The 27589-nt window shown below is 37.6% G+C and overlaps 2 protein-coding genes across 7 annotated transcripts in view; both read right to left on the reverse strand.

Moving 5' to 3' along the window:
- EXOC2 (exocyst complex component 2) overlaps nucleotides 1-27589 on the reverse strand; it is a 276304-nt gene that overhangs the window by 215968 nt on the left and 32747 nt on the right. For 5 of the 6 annotated variants that reach the window (XM_035030712.1, XM_035030715.1, XM_035030714.1 and 2 more), the window contains exon 2: nucleotides 491-661. The exons of the other annotated variant lie outside the window; for it this stretch is intronic. The gene's annotated coding sequence lies outside the window, so the exon portion shown is untranslated. The remainder of the gene's footprint in view (nucleotides 1-490; nucleotides 662-27589) is intronic. 6 annotated transcript variants of the gene reach the window in all.
- On the reverse strand, nucleotides 19465-23237 carry HUS1B (HUS1 checkpoint clamp component B). Its single transcript, XM_035030429.1, is given in 6 exon segments — nucleotides 19465-19545; nucleotides 21729-21962; nucleotides 22205-22296; nucleotides 22299-22503; nucleotides 22505-22690; nucleotides 22692-23237. Coding segments are annotated over 6 exon segments (909 nt in total). The 5' UTR covers nucleotides 22803-23237.

Consider the following 27589-nt stretch of genomic DNA (forward strand, 5'->3'; position numbering starts at 1 on the left):
GGCTTTGTTATCACAATCCTAGCAAACTAACACAGAAGAAAAACAACAACAACAACAACAACAAAAAAACCTTCAAAAGTATCATAAGCATTGATCCCAAATTAGTATCTGCAGAGGGAGAAGATTTTTATCTCAAAGAATAGGATGTCATGAAAAGGAATCAATCCAAGAATAAAAGCTCTTGAGGAAAAAAAAAAAAAAGCTCCTGAAACTTTCAAAAGAGGCAAAAGAAACAAGATTTACATTGTCCTATTAATGCGAGAACTGGCATTGGTTTAACCAAAGGTAGTACTAAAGCAGCAAACAGCAGATGTATGTTTGAGAAGTGGGGGAGGGGGATAAAGAGGAAAGGGGGTTACACATTTTATCTAAAATTGACTATCAAGATAATGTCAGATTAGACACAGAAATCTGGAAATGTGGAAGTGGATGCTCTAAGAGAGAGTTAAAGAAGTTTGGGGTATGTTATATAATAAAGAATGTTACTGACCTTTGTCCCTGATTTCTGGGAGATTCAAAATCCAAGAAGTATCTTTGTTATTCATGAGCCTTCGATATAGTATGTACATAATATTCATGACAACTCAATATCAAGCCTGGCCAAACCAGAAAGAGCAACCATGTTGGGGGTTTTGAGCCACTTACATCAGTTTGGCCTCTTCTGGAAAAGAGGAATGGGGCGAGAGACTTGAGTTCAATCTCATGGCCAATGAGTCCATGCCTACATTACTTATTATTATTAATACAGCTGAAATAGCAAAATGACAACAAAAAACAAAGGACCAGACAGACATTACCATGCATCCAATAAACCAAATGAGACAACTCAATTTATCATGAACTTATCTCCTTCCCTATCTCACCTCTTGAATCAAACAATCAAAATCTTTCTGTCAGAATGCAAAGTCAACTATTCCTCTCAATTCTGTTGTTGCTTTCCCAGTTAAGACCTTCATCTTCTCTCCCTGGATATTGAAACAGACTTCAAACTGGTACTCTGTCCCTATATTCTCTCCACCGCAATCCACTCTCAGCAAACACCAGTTAATTCTCTAAAATACAGATCTAATCAACATCTTCCCAGATTAAAAAAAAAAAAAATCTCATGACACCCCACTACTCAGAAGTCTCCGGTGCCCACAAAATTCTTACTATTTTATTAAAACCTGTCACAGCTAGATTGACTACTCGGTATTTCCTACTTTGCCCTCAATCATTTCCCTCATTCATCCGACACTAACCGTATAAGCCCATTCACCTTTAATGAACCATCAAGTACTTTCATGCCTTCATGATTTCATTTACCTTGTTTTGACTAAATAGCAAGTCTTTCAAAGTTTGTTAAATCCTTATCAATATTTCAAGGTCAATCTTACATGTTACCTTCTCTAAAAGAGTCTCCCTGATCCCTCCTTCTACAATGCTTCTGATATTCTAATATTCACTGTGATAAATCTTAGATATCATGTTTATGACCCCTCTTTGAAAACACAAGATGTTTAATCAACTCCATACTCCCTGTAATACAGTACCTGACACAAAATACACATGCCATATGACTGCTGAAAGAAGTCACATAAATGTTTTCTGAATGTTTCATGATATCAGTGCAACACTGGACTTAAAATAGGATAAAGAGAAGAAATACATGGAGCAGCGAATAGAGACAGGGAGCTAGTAGGTATATACATGCAAAAATTTTTAAAAAGTTTAAAAGACATTTGTATACAATGGCATCAAAAAGAACAAAATACTCAGGAACAAATTTTACAAAAGAAGTGCAAAACCAGTACTTTGAAAACCATAAGACACTGTTGAAAAAAATTAAAAACCTAAATAAATGGGAAGACATGGATAGGAAGACTTAATATTCGTAAGATGATAATACTCCTCAAGTTTATCTATAAATAAAACTCAATCCCTATCAAATTCTTGGCTGGCTTTTTTGCAGAAATTGATTGATCATTAAATTCTATGGAAATGGGAAGGACCTAGAATAGCCAGAGCAATCTTTAAAAACAGGAACAAGGGTGCCTGGGTGGCTCAGTCGTTAAGCGTCTGCCTTCAGCTCAGGTCATGATCCCAGGGTCCTGGGATCGAGCCCCGCATCGGGCTCCCTGCTCGGCAGGAAGCCTGCTTCTCCCTCTGCCACTCCCCCTGCTTGTGTTCCCTCTCTCGCTGTGTCTCTCTCTGTCAAATAAATAAATAAAAATTTTTTAAAAAATAAATAAGTAAATAGAGGGGTGCCTGGGTGGCTCAGTTGGTTAAGCGACTGCCTTCGGCTCAGGTCATGATCCTGGAGTCCCGGGATCGAGTCCCACGTCGGGCTCCCTGCTCAGCGGGGAGTCTGCTTCTCCCTCTCCCGCTCCCCCCTCTTGTGCTCTTTCTCTCTCTCACTCTCTCTCTCAAATAAATAAACAAAATCTTTAAAAAAAAAAATAAGTAAATAGATAAAAACAGAAACAAGGTTGGAAGAGTCACATTTCCTGATTTCAAAACTTACTACAAGGCTATAATAATCAAGACAGTGTGGTACTGGCCTAAGGAAAGACATAGATCAATGGAATAGACTTGCGAATCCAGAAATAAACCCTTAAATACACAGTCAATTGATTTTTAACAATAGAAAAAAATATGTTTTTGAATAAATAGTGCTGGGACAACTTAACATCCATATGCAAAAAACTGCAGTTGGATCCCTTTCTTATAACACACACAAAAATTTACTCCAAATATACTATAGACCTAAACGTACAAGACAAAACTATAAAACTGAAGAAAACGCAGGAGTAAGTCTTTGTGATCTTGGGTTAGGCGAACCCTTCTTAGATATAACACCACAAGCAACAAAAGGAGAAAAAGAGATAAACTGGACTTGGTCAAAATTAAAAACTTTTGTGCTTCAAAGGACACCATTAAAAAAAGCAAAAAAGACAACCCATAGGAGAAAATATTTGCAAATAGTGTACCTGATAAGAGACTTCTACCTAGAATACATAAAGAGCAATTACAACTCATAGTAAGAGCAAATAATACAATTAAAAAATGGGAAAGGATCTGAATAGACATTTCTGCAAAAAAGATTAAAAAAAAGTCCAAAGACATGAACAGATGCTCAATGTCATTAGCCAAGGAAATGCAAATCAAACCCACAATGAAATATCACCTTATACCCACTAGAAGGCTATAATCAAAAAGGCAAAAAAAATTAATGTGTTGTCTTCATGTGGAGGTTCCTCAAAAAATTAAAAATAGAGCTACCCTATGACCCAGCAATTGCACTACTGGGTATTTACCCCAAAGACACAGATGTAGTGAAAAGAAGGGCCATATGCACCCCAATGTTCATAGCAGCAATGTCTGCAATAGCCAAACTGTGGAAAGAGCCGAGATGCCCTTCAACAGATGAATGGATAAAGATGTGGTCCATATATACAATGGATTACTCAGCCATCAGAAAGGATGAATACCCAACTTTTCCATCAACATGGATGGGACTGGAGGAAATTATGCTAAGTGAAATAAGTCAAGCAGAGAAAGTCAATTATCATATGGTTTCACTTATTTGTGGAACATAAGGAATAGCATGGAGGACACTAGGAGAAGGAAGGGAAAAATAAAGGGGGGGGGGATGGGAGGGGGAGACAAACCATGAGAGACTATGGACTCTGAGAAACAAAGTGAGGTTTGAGAGGGGAGGGGGTGGGGGGATGGGTTAGCCTGGTGATGGGTATTGAGGAGGGCATTTATTACATGGAGCACTGGGTGTTATACGAAAACAATGAATCATGGAACACTACATCAAAAACTAAAGATGTACTGTATGGTGACTAACATAACAATAAAAATAAAATTAAAAAAATAATAATAATGTGTTGTCAATGATGTGGAGAAATTAGAACCACCATGCATTGCTGGTGGGAATATAAAAGATACAGCCACTCCGGAAAAGTTTGGCAGTTCCTTAGGAGGTTAAACACAGAGTTAATATAAAATTCATTGATTCCACTCCTAAGTAGCTACCCAAGAGAGATGAAAATATATGTCCACATAAAAACATGTCCATGAATGTTCACAGTAGCATTAATAAAAGTTAAAGAGTGGAATCAACTCAATAGTCTATAAATGGATGAATAAGAAAGTAAAATGTGGTATATCCATACAATGGAATATCATTTGGCATGAAAGAAAAAAGAAATGAAGTACTGTCATGTGCTTCAAGATGGATCAGCCTTGAAAACATTATAGTAAGTTAAAGAAGCCAGTCACAAAGAACCACACTCTGAATAACCACATTTATATACAAATGTCTGAAATAGGCAAATCTACAGAGACACAAAGTAACTGCCTAGGGCTGGAGAGGGGAGATTGGAAGGAACTGGAGTGACTTGCCAGTAAATATGGCCTTTTCAGTAGTGAAGAAAATTCTAAAGCTGATCGTGGTAATGGTGCACAACTATATGACTATGCTGAAAATCACTGAATTTTTCATTTAAATGGTTAAACTATATAGAATATGAATAAATCTATTTTAAAAAGACAACTGAAAAAATTCTTCAGATAGTTAGTTTAGACAGGAATACAATGGTAACTATTTTTGTTAGGATATTTCCGAGAATTTCAAAATCACTCACTCAATACACAGATACTGGAAACTCAGTTTTCATCTGAGAGAACATTCCAGTCTAGTTAGCACAGAACAGCTAAACACAATCATAAAGCCACAGTCTTATGGCCTGAGGAATAGGAGGATGAAATTTTAAGCTAACAGAGTAGCTAGAGAGGAACAAGGGTGCCTGGGTGGCACAGTGGGTTAAGCGTCCAACTCTTGGTTTTGGCTCTGGTCATGATCTCAGGGTTGTGAGATCGAGCCCCGCATCAGCCAGGCTCTGAGCTGGGCACGGAGCCTGCTCGAGATTCTCTCTCCTTCTTCCTCTGCCCCTCCTGCTTGTGCACACATGCTCTCTCTCTTTCTCTCTAAAATAAATACATCTTTCAAAAAACAAAAAAAAAAAGAAAGAAAGGGAGGAAGGAAGGAAGGAAAGAGAGAGAAAGAAAGAAAGAAAGAAAGAAAGAAAGAAAGAAAGAAAAGAAAGAAAGAGAAAGAAAGAAAGAAAGAAAGAAAAGAAAAGAAAGAAAGAAAAGAAAGAAAGAGAAAGAAAGAAAAAAGAAAAAAGAAAGAAGAAAGAAAGAAAGAAGAAAGAAAGAAAGAAAGAAAGAAAGAAAGAAAGAAAGAAAGAAAGTCAGTCAGTCCTGGAGTAAAGGGAGCCACAGATGCACAAAAAATATTATTGAAACCCCTGGTTGACCCCTGAACTACACATTCATAGGATGCACAGGACAGACTCCAAGTAGCACAGTAGAGAGCAATAGCTTAAATAATGAAAGAAGTAAGCAGTGATTTCAGTTGCTGCCCACCACAGGGGAGACAAGAGTTTGAAATGTGAATCCAGTGAAATTAACAATGCCTGCTAAAAAACAAACAAACAAAGCTAACACTCTGCAGAATAACAGAACAGATTCCAAAGACTCTAAAATGTAATACCCACATACCTAGGACACAATAAAAATGATGGGACCCATTAAAAAATGTGAAAAATATGTAGCCCCTAGTCAAGTAACAAAGTAGACAATAGAAACAAGATGAGCCAAATCCAAATTAGTAAACAAGTATCTGAAAGAGTACAAAATAAGCTATTAAAGAAATATATAATGATAATGAATGGATATACGGCTACTCAAAATAGCAGAATTGAGATTATAAAAATAGAAATATAAAATGGAAATTCTAGAACAGGAAGGTACAGTATCTGAAATGAAAAATACACTGAGTTAAACAGAAAATAGTTGAAAAAACAGTGAACATGAACACAGATCAAGAAACTATATAATATAAAGAACAGGAAAAAGAAAAAGAACAAAGGTTCATTGACCTATGGAAAATATCAAACACTCTGGTATGAGTGGAATCTCAGGAGAGAATAGAGAGAACGGAGCAGAAAATAATACTTGAAGAAAAAAAGGGTGAAATTTTCCCAAATTTATTGAAAACTATTATTTTCTGGGGTGCCTGGGTGGGCCAGTCATTAAGTGTCTGCCTTTAGCTCAGGTTATGATCCTAGTCCTGGGATTGAGCCTCGCATCAGGCTCCCTGCTCAGCGGGAGACCTGCTTCTCCTCCCACTCCCCCTGCTTGTGTTCCCTCTCTCACTGTCTCTCTGTCAAATAAATAAATAATTAAAAAAAAACCAAAACTATTATTTTCTAGATACCCAAGAAGTCCAGCAATCACCAGGCAAGATAAATACAAAGAAAATCACACCTAGACACACTGAAGTCAAACTGCTAAAAATCAATGATAAAGAAAAAAATCTTAAAAGCAGGCAGAGGAAAAACAGTGACACATTATATAATTAAGAATGACGGTATGATGATAACTTCTAATGAGAAAAATTAAAGGTCAAAAGACAAATGGAAGATCCTAAAGGGCTGAAAGGAATTTTTTAAAAAGTCAGAAATGAAGGTTTTTAAAAAGGAATTTTATGCTGCTGGGAAAACTGAATAGTCACATTCAAAAGAGCAAAACTGTATCCCTATCTTACACTATAATAAAAATCAACTTAAAGCAGATTAAAGATTTGAACATAAGACCTGAAACTGTAAAACTCATACAAGGAAAGACAGGACGTGAGATTTTTTTTTTTTAAGATTTTATTTATTTACTTGAGAGAGAGAGGGGGAGAACAGAGAGGGAAAGTAAGAGGGAGAAGCAGACTCCCTGTTGAGCAGGGAGCCCGACATGGGGCTCAATCCCAGGACCCTGGGATCATGACCCAAGCCAAATGCAGACGCTTAACCTACTGAGCCACCCAGGTGCCCCTGGATGTAAGATTCTTTTTTTTTTTTAAAGATTTTGTTTATTTATTTGAGAGAGAGAGAATGAGAGACAGAGAGCATGAGAGGCAGGAGGGTCAGAGGGAGAAGCAGACTCCCTGCCGAGCAGGGAGCCCGATGCGGGACTTGATCCTGGGACTCCAGGATCATGACCTGGGCCGAAGGCAGTTGCTTAACCAACTGAGCCACCCAGGCGCCCTGGATGTAAGATTCTTGACACTTGTCTTGGCAATGATTTTTTTTGGATTTCACACCAAAAATAAAGGTAACAAGAGGAAAAATAAACAAGTAGAACTACATCAAACTAAAAAGCTTCTGCACTCCAAAGGAAACCAACAAAATCAAGGGCAATTATGGATGGGAGAAAATATTTGTAAACCATATATCCAACAAGGGGTTAACAACCAAAATTTAGAAGGAACTCGTACACCTCAAAAGCAAAAAAACCCCAAACAATCCAAATAAAAAAGTGAGCTGAGGATCTGAATAGACACTTTTCCAAAGAAGACATAGAAATGACCAATAAGAACATGAAAAGGTGCTCAAAGTGACTAATCATCAGGGAAATGCAAATCAAAACCACAATGACGTGATCACCCCACACCTGTTAAGATGTCTATTATCAAAAAGACAAGAGATAACAAATGCCGGTTGTAGAGAAAAGGGAGTATTTATACATTGCTGGTGGGAGTGTAAACTGGTATAGCCACTATGAAAAACAGCATGGAGTTTCCTCAAGAAATTAAAAATAGTTTTTCACAATGGGTTTGCCACCAGAACAGAGGTGTCATGAAACCACTGCTAAATCCAAGCCAAAATGGGTAAGGAAAAGATTCAATCCTTTTCCATTGTCCTTAGACACATAGATTTGGGCAAGTCTACTACCACTAGCCATCTGATCTACAAATGCGGTAGGATCAACATAAGAACCATGACAGTATTTGAGAAGAAGCCTGCTGAGATGAGAAAGAGTTTCTTCAAGTATGCCTGGATCTTGGATGAACTGAAAGTTGAATGTGAGCATGGTATCATCATTGATATCTCTCTGTGGAACTGTGAGACTAGCAAGTGTTAGTGACCATCACTGATGCCTTAACACACAGAGATTTTATTAAAAAAAAAAAAAAAGATTAGAGGCATATGTCAGGGTAACCATGCTGTCCTGGTTGTTGTTGCTGGTGTTAATGAACTTGAAGCAAGAATGGGAATGATAAAGGACAGAAGCAGAAAAATGTTCACCTTTAGTCCTACAGCCTGCATAGGGATCAAATACATGCTGGTTGCTACATTCTTAAAGGGTCTCCTGACCGCCTGTAAATCTCACCAATAGTCAAGCACCAAGGAACTCTTGCAAAAGTAGTCTTACGTAGAAATTTGGAGAAAACATTTATGATCTAATACTCCATATATGTCCCCTCCCCCTTGAGCACTAAGCATATATAACCACCAGCTTCATACAGCAAAAGTGCAGCTCTTTCTGTTCACTGGTCCTGTCCCTGTGCTACCTGAACACTTACTAAGTTGCACCGTGAAACATCTTGACCATCACACTCAACAATCCCACAACAGGAAGATCCATGAGTGTGCCCTTCTGGCTTACACACTGGGTGTGAAACAACTAATTATTGGTATTAACAAAATGGATTCCATTGAGCCACCCTACAGACAGAAGAGATATGAGGAAATTAATTAAGTCAGCACATACATTAAGAAAACTGGCTACAACCCTGACATTCAGTAACATTTGTGCCAATTTCTGGTTGGAATGGTGACAACACGCCTTAGTCCAAAGGATGGAAAACAATCCTTAAATATGGCAATGCCAGTGGAACCACACTGCTTGAAGCTCTGAATTGTATCCTACAATCAACTCATCCAACTAACAAACCCCGGCATCTGTTCCTCTCCATCAAGACATCTATGAAATTGGTGGTATTGGTTCTATCCTTATAGGCTGAGTGAAAACTGTCAAACCCAGCATGATGGTCACCTTTGTTCCAGTCAACATTACAGCTTAAGCTTGAGTGAAGCTCTTCCTAGGGCCAATGTGAGCTTCAAGCAAGAATATGTCTGTCAAAGATGTTGATTAAGGTGACACAGCTGGTGACAGCAAAAATGACCCACCAACAGAAGCAACTGGCTTTATGGCTCATGTGATATCCTGAGCCATCCAGGCCAAATCAGTGCGGGCTGTGTGCCTGTGCTGGATGGTCACACAGCTTCATGCTGCTGACAAGTTTGCTGTGCTAAAAGACTAATCATAATTTTGAGAAGAAGCTGGAAGAAATTCTTGAAATGGGGATGCTGCCATTGTTGATATGGTTCCTGGCAAGTCCATACGTGTTGAGAGCTTCTCTTGACTATCCTCTTAGGGGTCATTTTGCTGTTCATGACATGAGACAGACAGTTGCTGTGGGTATCATCAAAGCAGTGGACAAGAAGGCTGCTGGAGCAGCCAAGGTCACCAAGTCTGCTCAGAAAGCTCAGAAATCTAAACGAATATTATCCCTAATACCTGCCACCCAAGTCTTCATCAGTGCTAGAAGAATAGTCTCAGGACTGTTGTCTCAATCAGCCATTTAAGTTTAAAAGACTAGTTAACAATAACAATGCAGATAAAACCTTAAGAAGGAAAGAAGAATAATTTGTGAACTATTTGGGGGGTGTGTGTGTGTGCGCGCACGCATATGCGTGCGCGTGCATGCAGCAGTTCTAAGTTTTTAATTTCAAATTCAGTACTTTTTTTAATGGAAACAGCTTTACCAAAAATCTGTCACAGAATTTTGAGACCCATGAAAACAATGTTTAATGGGGGCGCCTGGGTGGTTTGGTCGGTTAAGCATCTGCTTTGGGCTCAGGTCCCAATCCTCCTCCATTGGGCTCCCTGCTGAGCAGGGAGTCTGCTTCTCCCTCTCCCTTTGCGCCTCCCTCTGCTCTTCTCCCTCCTCATGCATGCACTCTCTCAAATAAATAAAATCTTTAAAAATAAAAAAATTAAAAATAAAACAATATTTAATGAAGAAAAAAATTTTTAAAGAAACTTTCTTATGATGCAGCAATCCACTTCTGGATATATATCTCAAAGAAACGAAATCATTATCTCAAAGAGACATATGTACTCTCATGTTCATTGCAGCATTCATTATTCACAATAGCCAAGATATGGAAACAACCTATGTGTCCATCAATGGATGAATGGATAAAGAAAATGTAACATATACATCCAATGATTATTTAGAAAAGAAGGGAATCTTGCCATTTGTGACAACATGGATAAAACTGGAGAACATATGCTAAGTAAAATAAGGCAGAGAGAGAAAGACAAATATTACATGGTATCCCCCACATGTGGAACCTAAAAAAACCATCTTTTTAAAAAAGGCTAACTCATAGAAACAGAGCAAAATGATAGTTGTTAGGGGTTGCTGGGCAGGGGAAATGACAGAAAAGGATACAAACTTTCAGTTACAAGTAAGGCCTAAGGATCTAACGGTGACTACAGTTGAAAACACTATATTGTATAATGGAAATTTGCTGGGAGAATAGAACTTAAGTGTTTTCACCAAAAAAATAAAAAAAGGGTAAATAGGTAAGGTGATAGATGTGTAGACCAACCTAATTGTGGAATGTATATAATATCACAATGTATGTAATACCAAATCATCAGGTTATATACTTCAAGTACATTATAATTTTGTCAGTTATATACCTCAATAAAACTGGCAAAAAAAGGAGTAAGATTGATTATTTTCAAATAAAGGAACCTCATTGGGAACAAATCTGTATGACAAGAAATGCTGAAGGAATTTCTTCAATCTGAAGGAGAAATGACACCACACAGTAACTTGGAAGATTTTATAATGAGAAAGGATGAATTCATCAGGACATAACCATGTAAACTGTGTATACACCTAGTAATACAGCTTCAAAACACATGAAGCAACTGCTGAGTGAAAGGGTGAAAGAGCTAAATCCACAATTATGGTTAGAGATTTTATTTTATTTTTTAAGATTTTATTTATTTGACAAAGAGAGACACAGTGAGAGAGGGAACACAAGCAGGGGGAGTGGGAGAGGGAGAAGCAGGCTTCCCACTGAGCAGGGAGCCCGATGCGGGGCTCGATCCCAGGACCCTGGGATCATGACCTGGGCCAAAGGCAGACCCTTAAAGACTGAGCCACCCAGGTGTCCCATGGTTCGAGATTTTAATATACTCTTTACATAGGGGCACCTGGGTAGCTCAGTCAGTTAAGTGTCTGAGTCTTGATTTCAGTTCAGGGTCATGAGATCAAGCCCCATGTCGGACTCTGCACTGGGTATGGAACATGCTTAGGATTCTCTCTTTCCCTCTCCCAATGCCCCACCCCAGCCCCTTCCCCCACTCACATGCCCATATACTCTCTCTAAATAAATAAATAGGAATAACAGTTAAACAAAAGTACAAAAATTTGTAAGGCTATAGAATATATGAACAACACTACTGATCATCTTGACCTGACATTTACCAAAGCTCCTCTTCAAGTGTCTAAAGAATGTTCACCAAGATAGACTACATGCTGGGCCTAAAGTAAGTCCACACTGATTTCCAAAGACTGAAATTCCAAAGACTACAAAGGAATTAAATCAGCTACAGCAATACAATACGGAGAAAAGTATCCAAGTATTTGGAAATTAAATAACAAACTTAAATAATCCAACAGTCAAAAAAAAAAATGAAGAGGGAAACAAACAAACAAAAATTTTGAACTGAATGTTAATGAAAATATAATCAAAATTTGTGAGATGCAGCCAAAGCAGTGCTTTAAAAGTTTATAATAAGAGGAAAAAGATTAAAATTAAGGATATATGTTTCTATCTTAAGAAATTAGAAAAGGCCAAGCTAATAATTAAACACAAAGGGGTAGGGAGGAAGAACAAAGGAAGTAGAATAAGGAAAATAACATACTGGTAATAAAAAAACAAACAAACAAAAAAATCAAGAAAAAATTGTAAAGCCATAAGTCTTTCTGCAAAAATTAACCAATAAACCCTAGCAAAATTCTCTTTAAAAAAAAGAAACACAGGGGTGCCTGGGTGGCTCAGTTGTTAAGCGTCTGCCTTCAGCTCAGGTTATGATCCAAGGGTCCTGGGATCGAGCCCCGCATAGGGCTCCCTGCTCCGCGGGAAGCCTGCTTCTCCCCCTCCCACTCCCCCGCTTGTGTTCCCTCTCTTGCTGTGTGTCTCTCTCTGTCAAATAAATAAATAAAATCCAAAAAAAAAAAAAAAAAGAAAGAAAGAAACACAAATTACCAATCTCAGGAATGAAAGGGCGGATAACTATAGATACTAAAGATATTTTTTAAAGAGTAATGAAGGAATATTATGAAAAACTTCAGGCCAATGAATTTTATAACTTGGATGAAGTAGAAAATTTCCTTAAAAGGATAAGTTACCAAACTAACACAAGATAAATAAGAACTCTCAATACCTTCATGTTTATTAAATAAATTGAATTCAACATCAAAAACTTTCCTACAAAGAAAACTCCAGACCTAGTGGTTTCACTGATAAAATCTACCAAACATTTAAGGAAGAAATAATACCAAGCCTACATGTATTATTTCAGAAAACAGAAGTAGTGGAAAGACATCATGACCATGTGGGGTTTATCCCAGCCATGCAAAGATAGTTTAACTTTCAAAACCCACTCACTATAAATCACATTAAAGTAAAAAGAAAAATGATGTATATATCTAAATAGATATAGAAATGTTTCACAAAATTCAAGCCCAAGTAGGGCTCCCTGTTCAGCGGGAAGCCTGCTTCTCCCTCTCCCCAGCCCCCAGCTCATGCTCTCTCTCAAATAAATAAATAAAATCTTTAAAAAAAAAAAAAAAGAAGAAGAAAGGAAAATGGGGTGGGAGGGACCATCTAACATTGCACAGATGATGAAATATACAATGCTTTTTCTTCCTCTAAGACCAGTAATAAGGCAAGAATGTCTCTCTCATCTTGTCTACTTAACACTGTTCTAGAGGTCCAAGCCAGTGCAATAAGACAATAAGGCTAAAGAAATAAATGGCATAAAGACCACAAAGGAAGTGGCACTCAGTCAGTTAAGCGGCTGCCTTCGGCTCAGGTCATGATCCTAGGGTCCTGGGATCGAGCCCCGCATCGGGCTCCCAGCTCAGCCGGGAGCCTGCTTCTCTCTCTGCCCCTCCCCCCAGCTCACTCACGCTCTCTCTGTCTGAAATAAATAAATAAAATTAAAAAAAAAAAAAGATCGCAAAGAAAGAAGTTTTTCCACTTATAGATGACATGATTGTTTGCAAAGAAAATCTTAAGGAATCTGCTAAGCAACTAATAGTATTAATAACTGAATTTAGCAAGACCTTAGTATTCATGTAGCTCTTTTAAAATTCTAGTGGGAGGGCGCCTGGGTGGCCCAGATGGTTAAGCGTCTGCCTTCGGCTCAGGTCACGATCCCAGGATCCTGGGATCGAGTCCCGCATCGGGCTCCCTGCTCCTTGGGAGCCTGCTTCTCCCTCTGCTTCTCTCTCTCTGTCTCTCATGAATAAATAAATAAAATAAAATAAAATTCTAGTGGGAAATAATTAGAAACAAAATTTTTAAAGTTCTATTTAAGAATATCATAAAAACCAAAATACTTAAAAATACATTTAATAAAAACAATGTACAAGATTTTTTGAAAACCTTAAAATATAGCAGAGAGGGAAAAAAAAGACCTAAATAAGTGAAGATCTATACAATTTCTACAGGCCAGAAGACTCAATGTTATTGAAATACCAATTCTCCCCAAACTGAAGTATAAGTTGCAAGCTCATGTAAAGAAACTGGCAAGCTGATGACAAAATTCCTATAGATAGTCAAAGAACCTACAATAGCCAGAACAATTTTAAGGGGAAAAAAGTTACAACTCTTAGAGAATATGATTTAAAGACTTATTATAAAACTACAGTAATCAAGGCAGTGAGTTGTTGGCATAAGGATAACCTAATGAATGAGCAGAACAGAACAGAGTTCAGAAATGGAGCCACACTTATATAACCAGTTGATTTTTGACAACACAACAAAATTCAAGGCAAATAAAAAGTACTTTAATCAAATGGTGTTGAAATAACTAGGTATCCACATGGGGGGGGAAGGGAACCTAAATACAGCTTCACACCACTTACAAAAATTAATTCAGAATGGATCACAGATCTAAACATAAAAGTTAAAATTATAAACAATAAAGAAGAGAATACCTCCATACCTGGAGATTTTTTTCAACATGGCAACAATAACCATACAATGAAAAACCTGATATATTTAGACTTCATCAAAATCAAAACTTTCTCAAGTTGGCAAGGATGCAAAGAAAGGGGAACCCTCTTACACTGTTGGTGGGAATGCAAACTGGTACAGCCACTCTGGAAAACAGTATGGAGGTTCCTCAGGACATTAAAAATAGAACTACCCTACCTGGGCTCAGAAGCTAAGCCTGATGATAAAGCTGATTGGGAATACAAGACTGGTTCAGGTCAGAGAAAGGGAAACCCTCTTGCACTGTTGGTGGGAATGCAAACTGGTGCAGCCACTCTGGAAAACAGTATGGAGGTTCCTCAAAAAGTTAGAAATAGAACTATCCTACAACCCAGCAATTATACTACTACGTATTTATCCAAAGGATACAAACATAGTGATTTGAAGAGGAACCTGCACCCCAATGTTTATAGCAGCAATGTCCACAACAGCCAAACTATGGAAAGAGTGCAGATGTCCACTGACAGATGAATGGATAATGGGATTGACTCCCACATCGGGCTCCCTGCTCAGCGGGGAGTCTGCTTCTCCCTCTGCTGCTCCCCCTGTTTGTGCTCTCTCGCTCAAGCTTGTGCGCTCTCTCTCTCTCTCTCTCTAGCACACACTCTCTCAAATAAATAAATAAAATCTTTAAAAAAAAAAGTAAGATTTGGCTTTAAAAAAAACCAGACATCCATCTTGACAAGATTCGAACATCACTTCTGTGATCCTGCCAAAAATGCATAACCCAAAACTCATCATCAGACTACTTGAATTCACAGATATTCTACGAAATAATTGGTCTGTATTCTTTGAAAATGTCAAGGTCAAGAAAAACAAAGAAAGGCTGAAGAACTGTTCTATATTAAAGGACACTAAAGAGGCATTACAGCTAAATGTACTGCATGATCCTGGATAGATTCTAGAAGTAGAAAAAAATATTTCCTGGAAAGTAGATAATTGGACAAATTATCACCATGTGCATTTGAACTATGGATTAGATGGTACGGTATTAATATTAAATTCTGACTTTGATAAGCATACTGTAGTAATATAAGAGAATGTCCTTTTTCTTAATAACTACATACTGAAAAATTTAAGAGAAGAATGATGTTTGCACCATATTTTCAAATGATTCAAACAAATATACACTGATAGATTGACAGAATAAAAATAAATGGAGGAAAAAAAACATACGAGAATGTAGGTGGGTTGGGGGTGGGTTAAATAGGTGATGGGGATTAAGGAGGGCACTCGTAATGAGCACCAGGTGTTGTATGGAAATGTTGAATCACTAAACTCTTCACCTGAAATTAATATTACACTATATTGTTAACTAGAATTTAAATAAAAACTTGGGGAAAAAAGCATAAAAAAGAAAAGTAAACAATTGGTGAGTCTAGTTCAGAGTTTACAGTTGTCATTTATCATAATTTTTAAAAAAAACTTTATAGGAGTGAGTTGCTTTTACTATTTTTGAAAGTTTTAAGTTTGAAGCTGTATCAAAATAAAAAGTTATCAAAAATAATGCTTTGGTAATATTTTAAAATAAAGCAAAATTAAATCAAATTATATTCTCCTGCTAATCAATATATAAAGCCCACTGTTAGTCAAAAGATATTTATTTTCACATTCACATTAGCAAAATAACAAATGAGCAATGAATAAACAGTAAAATCAACAGATGTGCTAAAACTAGTGTTTGGTTGAAAAAAAAAAGAATGGTAAATCAAGTCCCATATATTTAACTACATTTAATAAATACACTAAAATTATAGAAATTTCAGAAGTATTCTTTTAATGGGTCATACTATTATTTCTTTAAACATGTTTCTAAATACATACAAAAGACTAAAAAGCTTGTTTTGAGAATGTGCTTGAGAACTATTATCAATTGATAAGCCTGAAATCTGGTAAGGTAACACATATTAATAAAAACTTTCAAGAGAGCAAAGACCTATTTCAACACAAAGTTCTGACAACTCCTTTAATAAACAGAAATTATATTGCCCCAAAGGTACCATAACACTGCACGGAAAACAAACACTAGGGAAAGAATGGGTAATTAAGCTGCCTCATTGATTAATGTCTACAGTTCTTGACAAAGGAAAATGCTTCATTCAGTTGGCATGGAAAATCAGACCACCACTGAGTGGTGATTTAATAATATATATTAATCCCCGTCCACAGTATTAGACTATAAAGCAGATAAGCATGTGGCTTCAACTTATTTCAGAATCTGGTCTAGTTCACATAAAGAATAAATTTTTAAGCAGAAATATTCTACAATCCTCATTTCCAGAAAAAGAGTAGGGTGAAAACATAAGAAACTACCATTGACATTAATATTACTGAAAAGGAGGGCGCCTGGGTGGCTCAGTCGTTAAGCGTCTGCCTTCGGCTCAGGGTCCTGGGATCGAGCCCCGCATCGGGCTGCCTGCTCCGCGGGAAGCCTGCTTCTCCCTCTCCCACTCCTCCTGCTTATGTTCCCTCTCTCGCTGTCAAATAAATAAATAAAATCTTAAACAAAAATATTACTGAAAAGGTGATTAATAAAATATTAAACTGTCAGCTACCCTTCACATGGTGGTGCTGATTATCAGTAGAGGGACATGCCAGTATTCCAGAGTCAAAGCCAAGAGACTTGATCTAATTAATGTCTAGACTCCTCATCTGAAGAAACTGTAACCCAGAGATGTTAAATGATTTTTTCAAGGTCACACACCTAATTATTTATAAAACAGACCAGATCCTTGGTTTCCTGACACATAGGAGTCTAATTATCACTCTTTCCTTTACACCACCCTACATACTATGAGGTCATTTTTCTATCTGATAGCCCACATTCTGAGAACCTTAGTTGTTTCCTATATGACTGAGGTATGTATGCTCATCCTGGTGTGAAACAGAATTGAAATTAGAATACCTCTAATTTAAAAACAAAAACAAAAACAAAAAACCTAAGACAAGGCATTTCCAATCTACTCCCAGTATTTCAAATCCATTTTGAGGGCATGATCATAATCTTAACTGTGTTACCTTCAGAGTTTGTCCAAATAAAACAAAGTAATGTCTGGTAACAATAGGTAATGTCTGGGCCACAACTGATAGTCATGAATCAAAAAGTATGATCTATTTTCTTATTTATGATTGAGGAATACAGCTGTGTTCCAGACATAGAAATCAGAGGCAGCTGAAAATCCAGCATTCATTATATCAGTTCATATATAAAAATTAGTGTTATGTCCCCAAACATAGGCAAACCATTATCTCAGGAAGACCATTAAGCCATTTAATTTAGAAATATAAGAATATCTACTTTTTTTTTTTTTAAAGATTTTATTTATTTATTTGAGAGAGAGAGAGAATGAGAGACAGAGAGCATGAGAGGGAGGAGGGTCAGAGGGAGAAGCAGGCTCCCTGCCAAGCAGGGAGCCCGATGCGGGACTCGATCCCGGGACTCCAGGATCATGACCTGAGCCGAAGGCAGTCACTCAACCAACTGAGCCACCCAGGCGCCCAAGAATATCTACTTTTTACACTACAATGTCCAAAACACATACAACAGTGCCTACCACATAGTATGTACTCAGTAATTATTTGTGGAATTATGGAAAGAGATGTCTCTTTTCAACCCACCTCTAATTAGAAATACCCTACTTTATGTTATGTTTAGCATCACAAATAAATAATCTCTTACGACTCTCAGGAAAGAGTCTAAGCCTTAAGAAAACAATTTGTTTCTGAACATTTTCAGTTTCACAATCATGCTAACAGGGATATTTTTAAAGGAAAATTCTCATCTATAGTTGTCATTAAGTGCCTACAAATTTGCCTCACCAAGATTTTCCAAATGCAATAAACTAAGAGTCTATGAAAATTTGTCCTAAGGTCTTTCTTATGTAAATATACTAAGCAGAGGTTAACAAAAGTTTGACTTTGCCTGTCATAAACCTTATTTAATTAAAACAATATAATCTTTATATTACACAGCCATTTAAGATCATGAAAGAGGTAAGGAATAAAGTGAATAAACCTACCCTAAAAGTACACACACCACAAGCTAATTTTATCTTTTGAAAGCAAAATGACAGAAACAAGAAGTAGCTGTTATTACTCACATAAGGAAAATAATTGCAGATACAAAATAAGCCATTTTTATTAGGCAATATCCTTGCCCAAGGACACCAATAATAAATACAGGATTAAATGACACAAATGGGCAAATGATAAAGGTTGACAGTACTGGAGTACCTATTTGGAATTTCACATATATTCACAGGTATATGTAAATGGGTCGCAAATTATGATATACTGACTCTTAGCCTAAGAACTGTATATACCATATCCTGTCAGTTACCAAACAGGGTTACAAGTTTGCTTAAAAAGAATCTTAATTCTGATGTGTCTCAGACTCAGATTAATTTATGAAGCATTTTTCAACTACCTAGACCTGTATGGGGATAAACAAAACTAGGAGGACCTTTATAGAAATTAACCGCTAATAAATACTTGCCTGATCTCTTGTGATATTGGTACAGTAGACGTATACATAAGTAAGTATATATCATTCATAGTATACTTATGAGTGACATTTTTAGTAGTGGAATAAAAAGAAATAGTATAAGTGTGTCATATAAATAAGCCAGTATAGTTTTTAGCAAATGATACTTAGGGAGAAAGGAAAAACTACACATTTATGGGTATAAGGAATCACTTTAAATACATTTCATCATTGATTTATTTTCTGAAGATACAGTGAAACATAAAGGCATGTTTTCTTGCTTCTTAGTAGTGTTTTTCTAAAAAAAAGAAAAAGACGCTGAAATAATTTCTAAACTTGATGCTTTGATTTTTAAATGTGAGGTTTTGGTCTTCCAGGGAATTATTTTGTGGCAAACAAATTCCTTCCTACCTGCAAGAACAAAGGATATCTTCACACAAGGATGATATGACAATGGCTTATAACATGTTTTGGACTTTTTTCATTTAAATTTTATCTTTTTAGGTAAGGAATAGATTCGCATGGTGATCTAGATATATTTTAATAAACAAAAGTATATCCAAGCTGTAAGTCTCTGAATTAAGTCTTGACAGACCAAGCTCAAAAATTTAACGTCTATAAATAGTTTGGAGATCTGGGTCCTAAAATGGGTTCTGGCATTAACAATTAAAAATCCTTAGTTACTTTTATGCTCTCTGAAACTGTTTTCTCATCTATAAATAAGGTGTTTAGATGAGATCATCCCTAAAGCCCTTTTAATTCTTGATTCTATGAAAATCTTACTTATAAGACCAGGCTTTTAAATTCAATTACTAATATAAGACTAGAAACGGGCAGTCCATAGCTTTTCACAATTAAACTAAACTATAATAAGAACACGTTATTATTTTAAAATTTTTGTATTCACTATAAACAATTTTTACTAGATCATTAAAAGAATCTGAATTTTTAAGATCTTATATTTAGATGTCACAGTATGAGATGGCCTAATAATTTTTTTTTAATAGCAACGTATCTGTAGGTTAAGTAGAGGAGTAAATAACCCCTCTCATTTTCCAAAGTTACATTTCAAAGACCAGGCTACAAAACTTTTATAGATACTTTCTGTTAATGAATTATTAAAAGTTAACCATTATAATAACTCACCATAGACTAAAATGCACAATTATTTATTTTCCAAAACAAACCACAGGTTTTCTTCATTTCTCTGGTTTTATTTAATATAGGGAATAGAAACAGAAACAAAGACAGAGACAGAGGAAGAGAGAGACTGAGGGAAGGAGGAGAGGAGAGGTGATGAAATAGGTAAAAAGGCAGACTTTTACTACAGCTTTAAAATTCTCATTTAATTAATAAACCAAAGAAAAAATTGGAAAAGATACTATAAACAAGCATGGTAAGTCATTTTTGTGTTATGCACAGAAAAAAAAGTATGCATATCTTATAATTTTCTAAGTATTTGTTTTGTGTTTTCATCTTTCATTTAAAGTGTACAAAAATGCTGATGAGGGCGGGGGATTTTTAAAACATTAAAAATCACTTTAAAAAAAACAATCTTTACAAACAGCTTTGAAAATATTCACAAAGCAATTCTGTATAACTCAGAAGTTAGAAAAAAAACTTAAGCTATAATTCTGAAATAGTTATGTGCTAATAATTTTAAAATATATTTGAAATACTTTTGAAAACAACTGTTTAATCTTCCTATATTGAAACCCTCAGAGTACTGAAATGTAATCTATTCAAACTGAAAGAGATCTTAAAGAGCCAGAGTTCAAGTGACTTGCCTAGGTCTCATGTTGCTGTGTTCTTTCCACAACACCATGAATGGAATTTGGAAATCAGCAAAACAAAATAAATTAGCAAATTGAAGCATTTTATCACCAAGTCTAGTAGGAAATTATTCATTACTGATTAAAATGTAGTCATGAGAATTTACTGAGTCTGCAAAAAATAAAGGCTGTCAGGTTAATGGCTCCTCTTATTGCATAAGCCATTAAAAAAACTAAAATTTAATATGAAGGAATATGAACCTTCCTTCTAATCACTGTACCAGTCCTTTATAACCCCTCCTTCCTCTTCTCAAAATAATGAAACATTAAGAATCATTTTCTAAACAGGATAACATAATACTATAGGGAAAAAATGGAAACTTGGTTTATATAAAGGTTACCCATAAGAAAAATCTTAGTCCACATAAATTATTTCCTTGAATCCTTGTGAATAAGATGCATTATCAATGAACCTAATAAATAACCAATTCAAGCTCTGTAGATGATAAATCTAAAACCATGAATATATACTTTGACAAAACACAGCTTAACAAAAACTATGCGATATGCACAAATACTAAATACCTTATATCTTTCAGATAGCATATTAAGCTCTCTAAAATAAGAAAAGTCCCTCACAAAATTATACTTGTTTTAAAAGAATGAAGTTCCCATTTCACACAGTAGCATTTTATAATAAAAACTGATCCATTGCTTCAGAAATTCAACGTTTTTATTTTGTTACAATCCTTTTTCCCCAAAAAAGTTAAAGTAGAAAGTCTTTTTCTTGTTGCCATCTTAAAAAGTATGGGAGAAAAAAAAAAACTGACAAAGTCAATAAACATACAAATGAACTATCCAATTCTTTCAACAATGATTTTTTTTAATAAGATCTTTGCAAAGGAAGAAGAGCTCAGCAAAATGTACATTCCATATAGGCTAGTGAGGGTGCAGACTTGCAAGCCAATTAACTTGGGGTCTGTTTCAGTTTTGAAAAGACCATAAGCTGGGCGCCTGGGTGGCTCAGTTGGTTAAGCGACTGCCTTCGGCTCAGGTCATGATCCTGGAGTCCCGGGATCGAGTCCCGCATCGGGCTCCCTGCTCCGCGGGGAGCCTGCTTCTCCCTCTGCCTCTGTCTCTCTCTCTCTCTCTCTCGGTCTCTCATGAATAAATAAATAAAATCTTAAAAAAAAAAAAAAAAGACCATAAGCTTTACCAAAAAAAAACCATATATATATTTTTTATATATATATATTAAAATATATATGTATATACAGGCTGCTTGAATTTTTCTGAGGCAGGAATGAAATACTGAAGAGAGACATCTTCACGAACCAGAACAAGATGAAGAAGAGTATTACTCAAAACATTGCATAAGACTGTTACAGGATTTATTTGCTGTCCCTTGAAAAACTGCAGAAGCTTCCTACTCTCTACTAGCACTTGCACCATGTTCTCCAGGTTTCTGTCTTGAGGCATATCCTGAGCAGATTTTGGAAGATTTCCAAAAAAAAAAAAACAAAAAACCTTTTAATAGACTTCAATTTCTTTTTTTTTTTTAAAGATTTTATTTATTTATTTGAGAAACAGAGAATGAGAGACAGAGAGCACGAGAGGGAAGAGGGCAGAGGGAGAAGCAGACCCCCTGCTGAGCAGGGAGCCCAATGCAGGACTCGATCCCGGGACTCCAGGATCATGACCTGAGCCGAAGGCAGTCGCTTAACCAACTGAGCCACCCAGGCGCCCTAGACTTCAATTTCTACACTGAAGTTCATTTTGCCACTTAGATTTGTTTCAACCAGCACTTGATTGCCCAAGTGCTATCCTTTCTACACTGCTCTTGAGTCTTCAAAGCCAGAAGATAAACACTAACATCACAGGCTTTCATACCAGGCTCCGGGAAATCTTCCCATGCCCTTGGGGGAAGTACCCTTAAAGGCCCATCAAATGGATCAAGTACCACCACAGGAGTTCAACCTGTGGGCAATGGCAGCTCCACAGACACAGTGAGGTGGGGACGCCACTTGTTGGTCAACTGGGGCTTCAAGGTAAGAGGCATTCCCTTTGCTCCTTGCTATTCCGAACAAATGCTCAGATGTCAGCTCTAAATAAATCTCCTTTAACTTTTCTGAAACATCTTCCACATGAAAATGGTGGAAGAAGTCTCCCTGCCTCACCTCATACCACACTCTGGCATCGCAGATGACCCTGGAGTCATCAGGCCTAAAGCACAGGCTTGTCTTAGAACATGTGGAGCACAAAGACTCTCACTAGCTTTGATATGGTGCCACTGATATGAATAAAGAGCTCTATAAAGTCCTCGCCAGTGATGGTGGCACAAAACTTCATGATGCCATGAAGACTGCATCCAGAGTTTGGTAGGAGGGGACCCCAAGTGTGGCAGATCCCAACAGAGCCAACCCTCAGGTTCCACTTACTTTCAGGCCCCCTGAGCAGGGCCACAAGGTATGGCAGACCTAGGGCCCCTAAAACCAAGGCCTCTGTTCCAATCTTCTTCCCTCCACCTCCTCCCTTAAAAAGAGCTTCACTGTTACCACTCTGATTGTTAAAAGGATAGGTACTCCACCACAGAAATGTCTAAATATTCTTTCTAAACTGTAAGAAGAAAATTGAAATCATCACTCCTACAACCACTTTCAACCTTGTTGGTATATACAATAATACTGTCTTAATCAGGGGGTGCCTGGGTGGTTCAGCTGGTTAAGCATCCGACTCTTGGTTTCAGCTCAGGTCATTATCTCAGGGTCATGAGATCAAGCCCCAAGTCACGATCCCTGCTCCGCTCAGAGTCTGCTTGTCCCTCTCACTCTGCTCCTCCCCACACACCCCTGGCACCATCCCCCCCACTCTTTCTCCCTAATAAAAAAAAAATTTTAAATTAAAAAACAAATACTGTCTTCATCAACCAGGACATATATGTAGCTATATAGATATAGATATATGTTACTGGACCCTCTATATTTTGTCCCACTGATCTATTTTGCAACTATAACATAATGATTTAATTTCTATATTTTAATTAAATATCCAATAGGACAATTAATTTTTAACAAGTTATTTTAGCCATCTTGTCACAGGTATTGATATATATGAACTTTATTGTGTGGGGTACCTGGGTGGCTCAGTTGGTTAAGACTCTAACTCTTGATTTCCACTCAGGTCATGCATGATCTCAGGGTTCTGTCAGGCTCTACGCTCAGCATGGAGTCTGCTTGGGATTCTGTGTCACTGTCTTCCTCTCCCCCTCCCCCAACTTGTTATCTCTAAAGAAATAAATAAATAAAATCTTAAGAAAATATTAAGATTCTAAAGATAATCCTATGAAAATTTTGATGGGATTATCAACACCCTGACATACTATATTCCGGCTTCTTTCTCTACCTCCACTGATTAGACTGTAAGTTCCAGGAGAGAAGGGGTTTTTATATTTCCATGGATAGCTATATACCCAGCACTTAGAACATTCATCTGGATATACTGACGCTCAACACATATTTGTTAAATGAACAAATGTATCGATTACATTAACTGTTTAGATAATCTCAGGATATTTAAATTATCTACAACACTGAATCGTCCCACTTATTCAAATCATTTATAACTGTTAATAAACTATTCAGCTCTGTTCAAAGAGCCCAGGTAACTTATCTTGAAGCTAGTCAACTTACTGAGCACTGAGTCTCTCTCAATTGAAATCATTTTCCAAGTGATCTTTTAGGTTTTCTCTGTAGAAAATCTTATTACCTTAAAATACTATAATAATTTTGGCTTTTACTCTTCAATATTTATGTGTCCTTTATTTTAACGGCCTTACTGCATTTGCTATAACTTCTAAGACAATACTGAGAAGCATAGTATTAGCAAGTTTCTTTGTCTTATTTCTAACTATAAAAGGCAAGCTGTAATCATGAAGGTGGTACACAGATCAATGGAACACAACACAGAACTCAGAAATGGACCCTCAACTCTATGGTCAACTAATCTTTGACAAAGCAGGAAAGAATATCCAAGGGAAAAAAAACAGTCTTCAACAAATGGTGTTGGGAAAATTGGACAGCCACATGCAGAAGAATGAAACTGGACCACTTCCTTACACCATACACAAAAACAGACTCAAAATGGATAAAAGACCTAAATGTGAGACAGGAATTCATCAAAATCCTAGAGGAGAACACAGGAAGCAACCTCTCTGACACTGGCCACAGCAACACCTTCCTAGACACAACTCCAAAGGCAAGGGAAACAAAGGCAAAAGTGAACTACTGGGGAGAAGAGAAAAGATGATGGAGGAGTAGGGGACCCTATTCCAACTGGTCCCCGGAATTGAGCTGGATATCTACCAGACTACTCTAAGCACCCATGAAATCAGCCTGAGATGTAAGAAAATAGATCCAGATCTCTACAAACAGAATATCGCAGGCGGTTGGTTTCAAGGTACGAACGGGGAGCCGTGATTCCGCAGGCAGATATCGGAGGATAAATGGCAGCGGGAGGGTGCCTGGCTGTGGGGATCCTACACCGCCAGTGAGCGACAGCCTCGCGCGCTGGGGACGGTGCACAGACTTGCAGACTGGTAGTGGTGGGGAAAGGACTTTAGGGCAGCCCCCGGGATGGAAACCCAGAGCGGTGGGGTTGCGTGTGCGAACTGGAAGCAGCTGGCGGTTTTAGAAGCACAAAGGGCAGAGACGTGCCCCGACCTGGAGGCAGGACTGGGAGCCTTGCGCAACCCAGGACCCTGCAGTTTATAGCAGCACAGACAGAAACAGAGAGGCTGTGGCTGGAGAGCTCACTGAAGAACAGACTGCGACCTCTCTGCTCTGAGGCAGAGGGTTGGAAAGGGTCTCTTCTGCTCTGACTCTCGGAAGAGAAGCGGAAAGCTGCCAGGGAAAGCTGCCAGAGAACAAAAGCCCCAAAAAACTGGTTCCCACGGAGACCATCCCCCACCACAGGGGGGCAGGGCAACTCTGCCCAAACGGTTGCCTGAGTAACTGTGTGGCAGGCCCCTCCCCCAGAAGACAGGCTGGAAAAACAAGAGGCCAGCAACCTTAAGGTCCCTAGAAAACAGGTGCATCTTGCTTGGGTTCTGGTCAATAATTTGGACTCTATACATTCCCTCAACCACCCATCAGCAGAATGACTAAGAGGAAGAACCCCCGAAATAGAAAAGACTCAGAGATGATGACTTATGCAGCAGATTTACAAATGGATGCAGATATAACCGAGATGTCGGAGAGGGAATTCAGGCTAGCAATTGTGAAGACAATAGCTAGAATGGAGAAATCAATTAATGGCAACATAGAGTCTCTAAGGGTAGAAATGAAAGCTGAACTGGCAGAACTTAAAAATGCTATCAATGAGATATAATCTAATCTAGAAAATCTAACAGCTAGGGTAAATGAGCAGAAGAACGAATAAGTGACCTAGAAGACAATTTAATAGATAAAAAGGGAAAAGAAGAGGCCAGGGAAAAACAATTCAGAATCCATGAAAATTGAATCAGAGATATAAGTGGCACCATGAAGCGTTCCAACGTCAAAATTATTGGAATCCCGGAGGGAGTGGAGAGAGGACTAGAAGATATATCTGAGCAAATAGTAGCTGAGAATTTCCCTAATCTGGGGAATGAAACAAACATTCGTGTCCTAGAGGCAGAGAGGACCCCTCCCAAGATCAAGGAAAACAGGCCAACACCCCGGCATGTAATAGTAAAACTCACAAATCTTAGAACCAAGGAAACCATCTTAAGGGCAGTTAGGGGGAAAAGATTCCTTACGTACAGAGGGAGGAACATCACAATAACGTCAGACCTATCCACAGAGACCTGGCAAGCCAGAAAGGCCTGGCAAGACACATTCAGGGTACTAAACAAGAAGAACATGCAGCCAACAATACTTAATCTGGCAAGGCTTTCATTTAGAATGGATAGAGAGATGCAGAACTTCCAAGACTGGCAGAAACTGAAAGAATAACGTGACCACTAAACCGGCCCTGCAAGAAATATTAAGGGGGGTTCTATAAAAGGAGAAAGACCCCAAGAGTGATTTACAACAGAAATTTACAGGGACAATCTATAAAAACAACGTCTTCACAGGCAACACGATGACAATTAACTCATATCTTTCAATAATCACTCTCAACATGAATGGCCTAAATGCTCCCATAAAACGGCACAGGGTTGCAGATTGGATAAAAAGACAGGACCCATCCATATGCTGTCTACAAGAGACTCATTTTGAACCTAAAGATACATCCAGATTGAAAGTGAAGGGATGGAGATCCATCTTCCATGCCAGAGGACCTCAAAAGAAAGCTGGGGTAGCAATTTTTATATCAGACAAATTAGATTTTAAGCTAAAGACTCTAGTTAGAGACACAGAAGGACACTATATCATTCTTAAAGGATCTATCCAACAAGAAGATCTAACAACTGTAAATATCTACTCCCCCAACATGGGAGCAGCCATCTACATAAGCCAACTGTTAACCAAAATAAAGAGTCATATTGGTAACAATACGTTAATTGTAGGAGACCTCAATACTCCACTCTCAGCAATAAACAGATCATCTAAGCAGAAAATGAACAAAGAAACAAGAGCTCTCTGAATGATACACTGGACCAGATGGACTTCATAGATATATACAGAACATTTCATCCTAAAACAACAGAAAACTCATTCTTCCCGAGAGCACGTGGAACTGTCACCAGAACAGACCACATACTGGGTCACAAATCAGGTCTCAACCGATACCAAAAGATTGAGATTATTCCCTGCATATTCTCAGACCACAATGCTTTAAAACTGGAACTCAATCAGAAGAAAAAATTTGGAAGAAATTATAACACTTGGAAGCTAAAGACCACTCTGCTCAAGAATGTTTGGGTCCACCAGGAAATCAAAGAACTTAAACAATTCATGGAAATCAATGAGAATGAAAACACACTGGTCCAAAACCTATGGGATACTGCAAAGGTGGTCCTAAGGGGGAACTACATAGCCATCCAAGCCTCACTCAAAAAAATAGAAAAATCCCGAATTCACCAACTAACTCTACAACTTAAAGAACTAGAGAAAAAGCAACAAAAGATGCCTAAGCCACACATTAGAAGAGAAATA

Source organism: Mirounga leonina, unplaced genomic scaffold (genome assembly GCF_011800145.1).
Source record: "Mirounga leonina isolate KUSES-001 unplaced genomic scaffold, KU_Mleo_1.0 Mir_366, whole genome shotgun sequence".
NCBI classification, from domain to species: Eukaryota; Metazoa; Chordata; class Mammalia; order Carnivora; family Phocidae; genus Mirounga; species Mirounga leonina.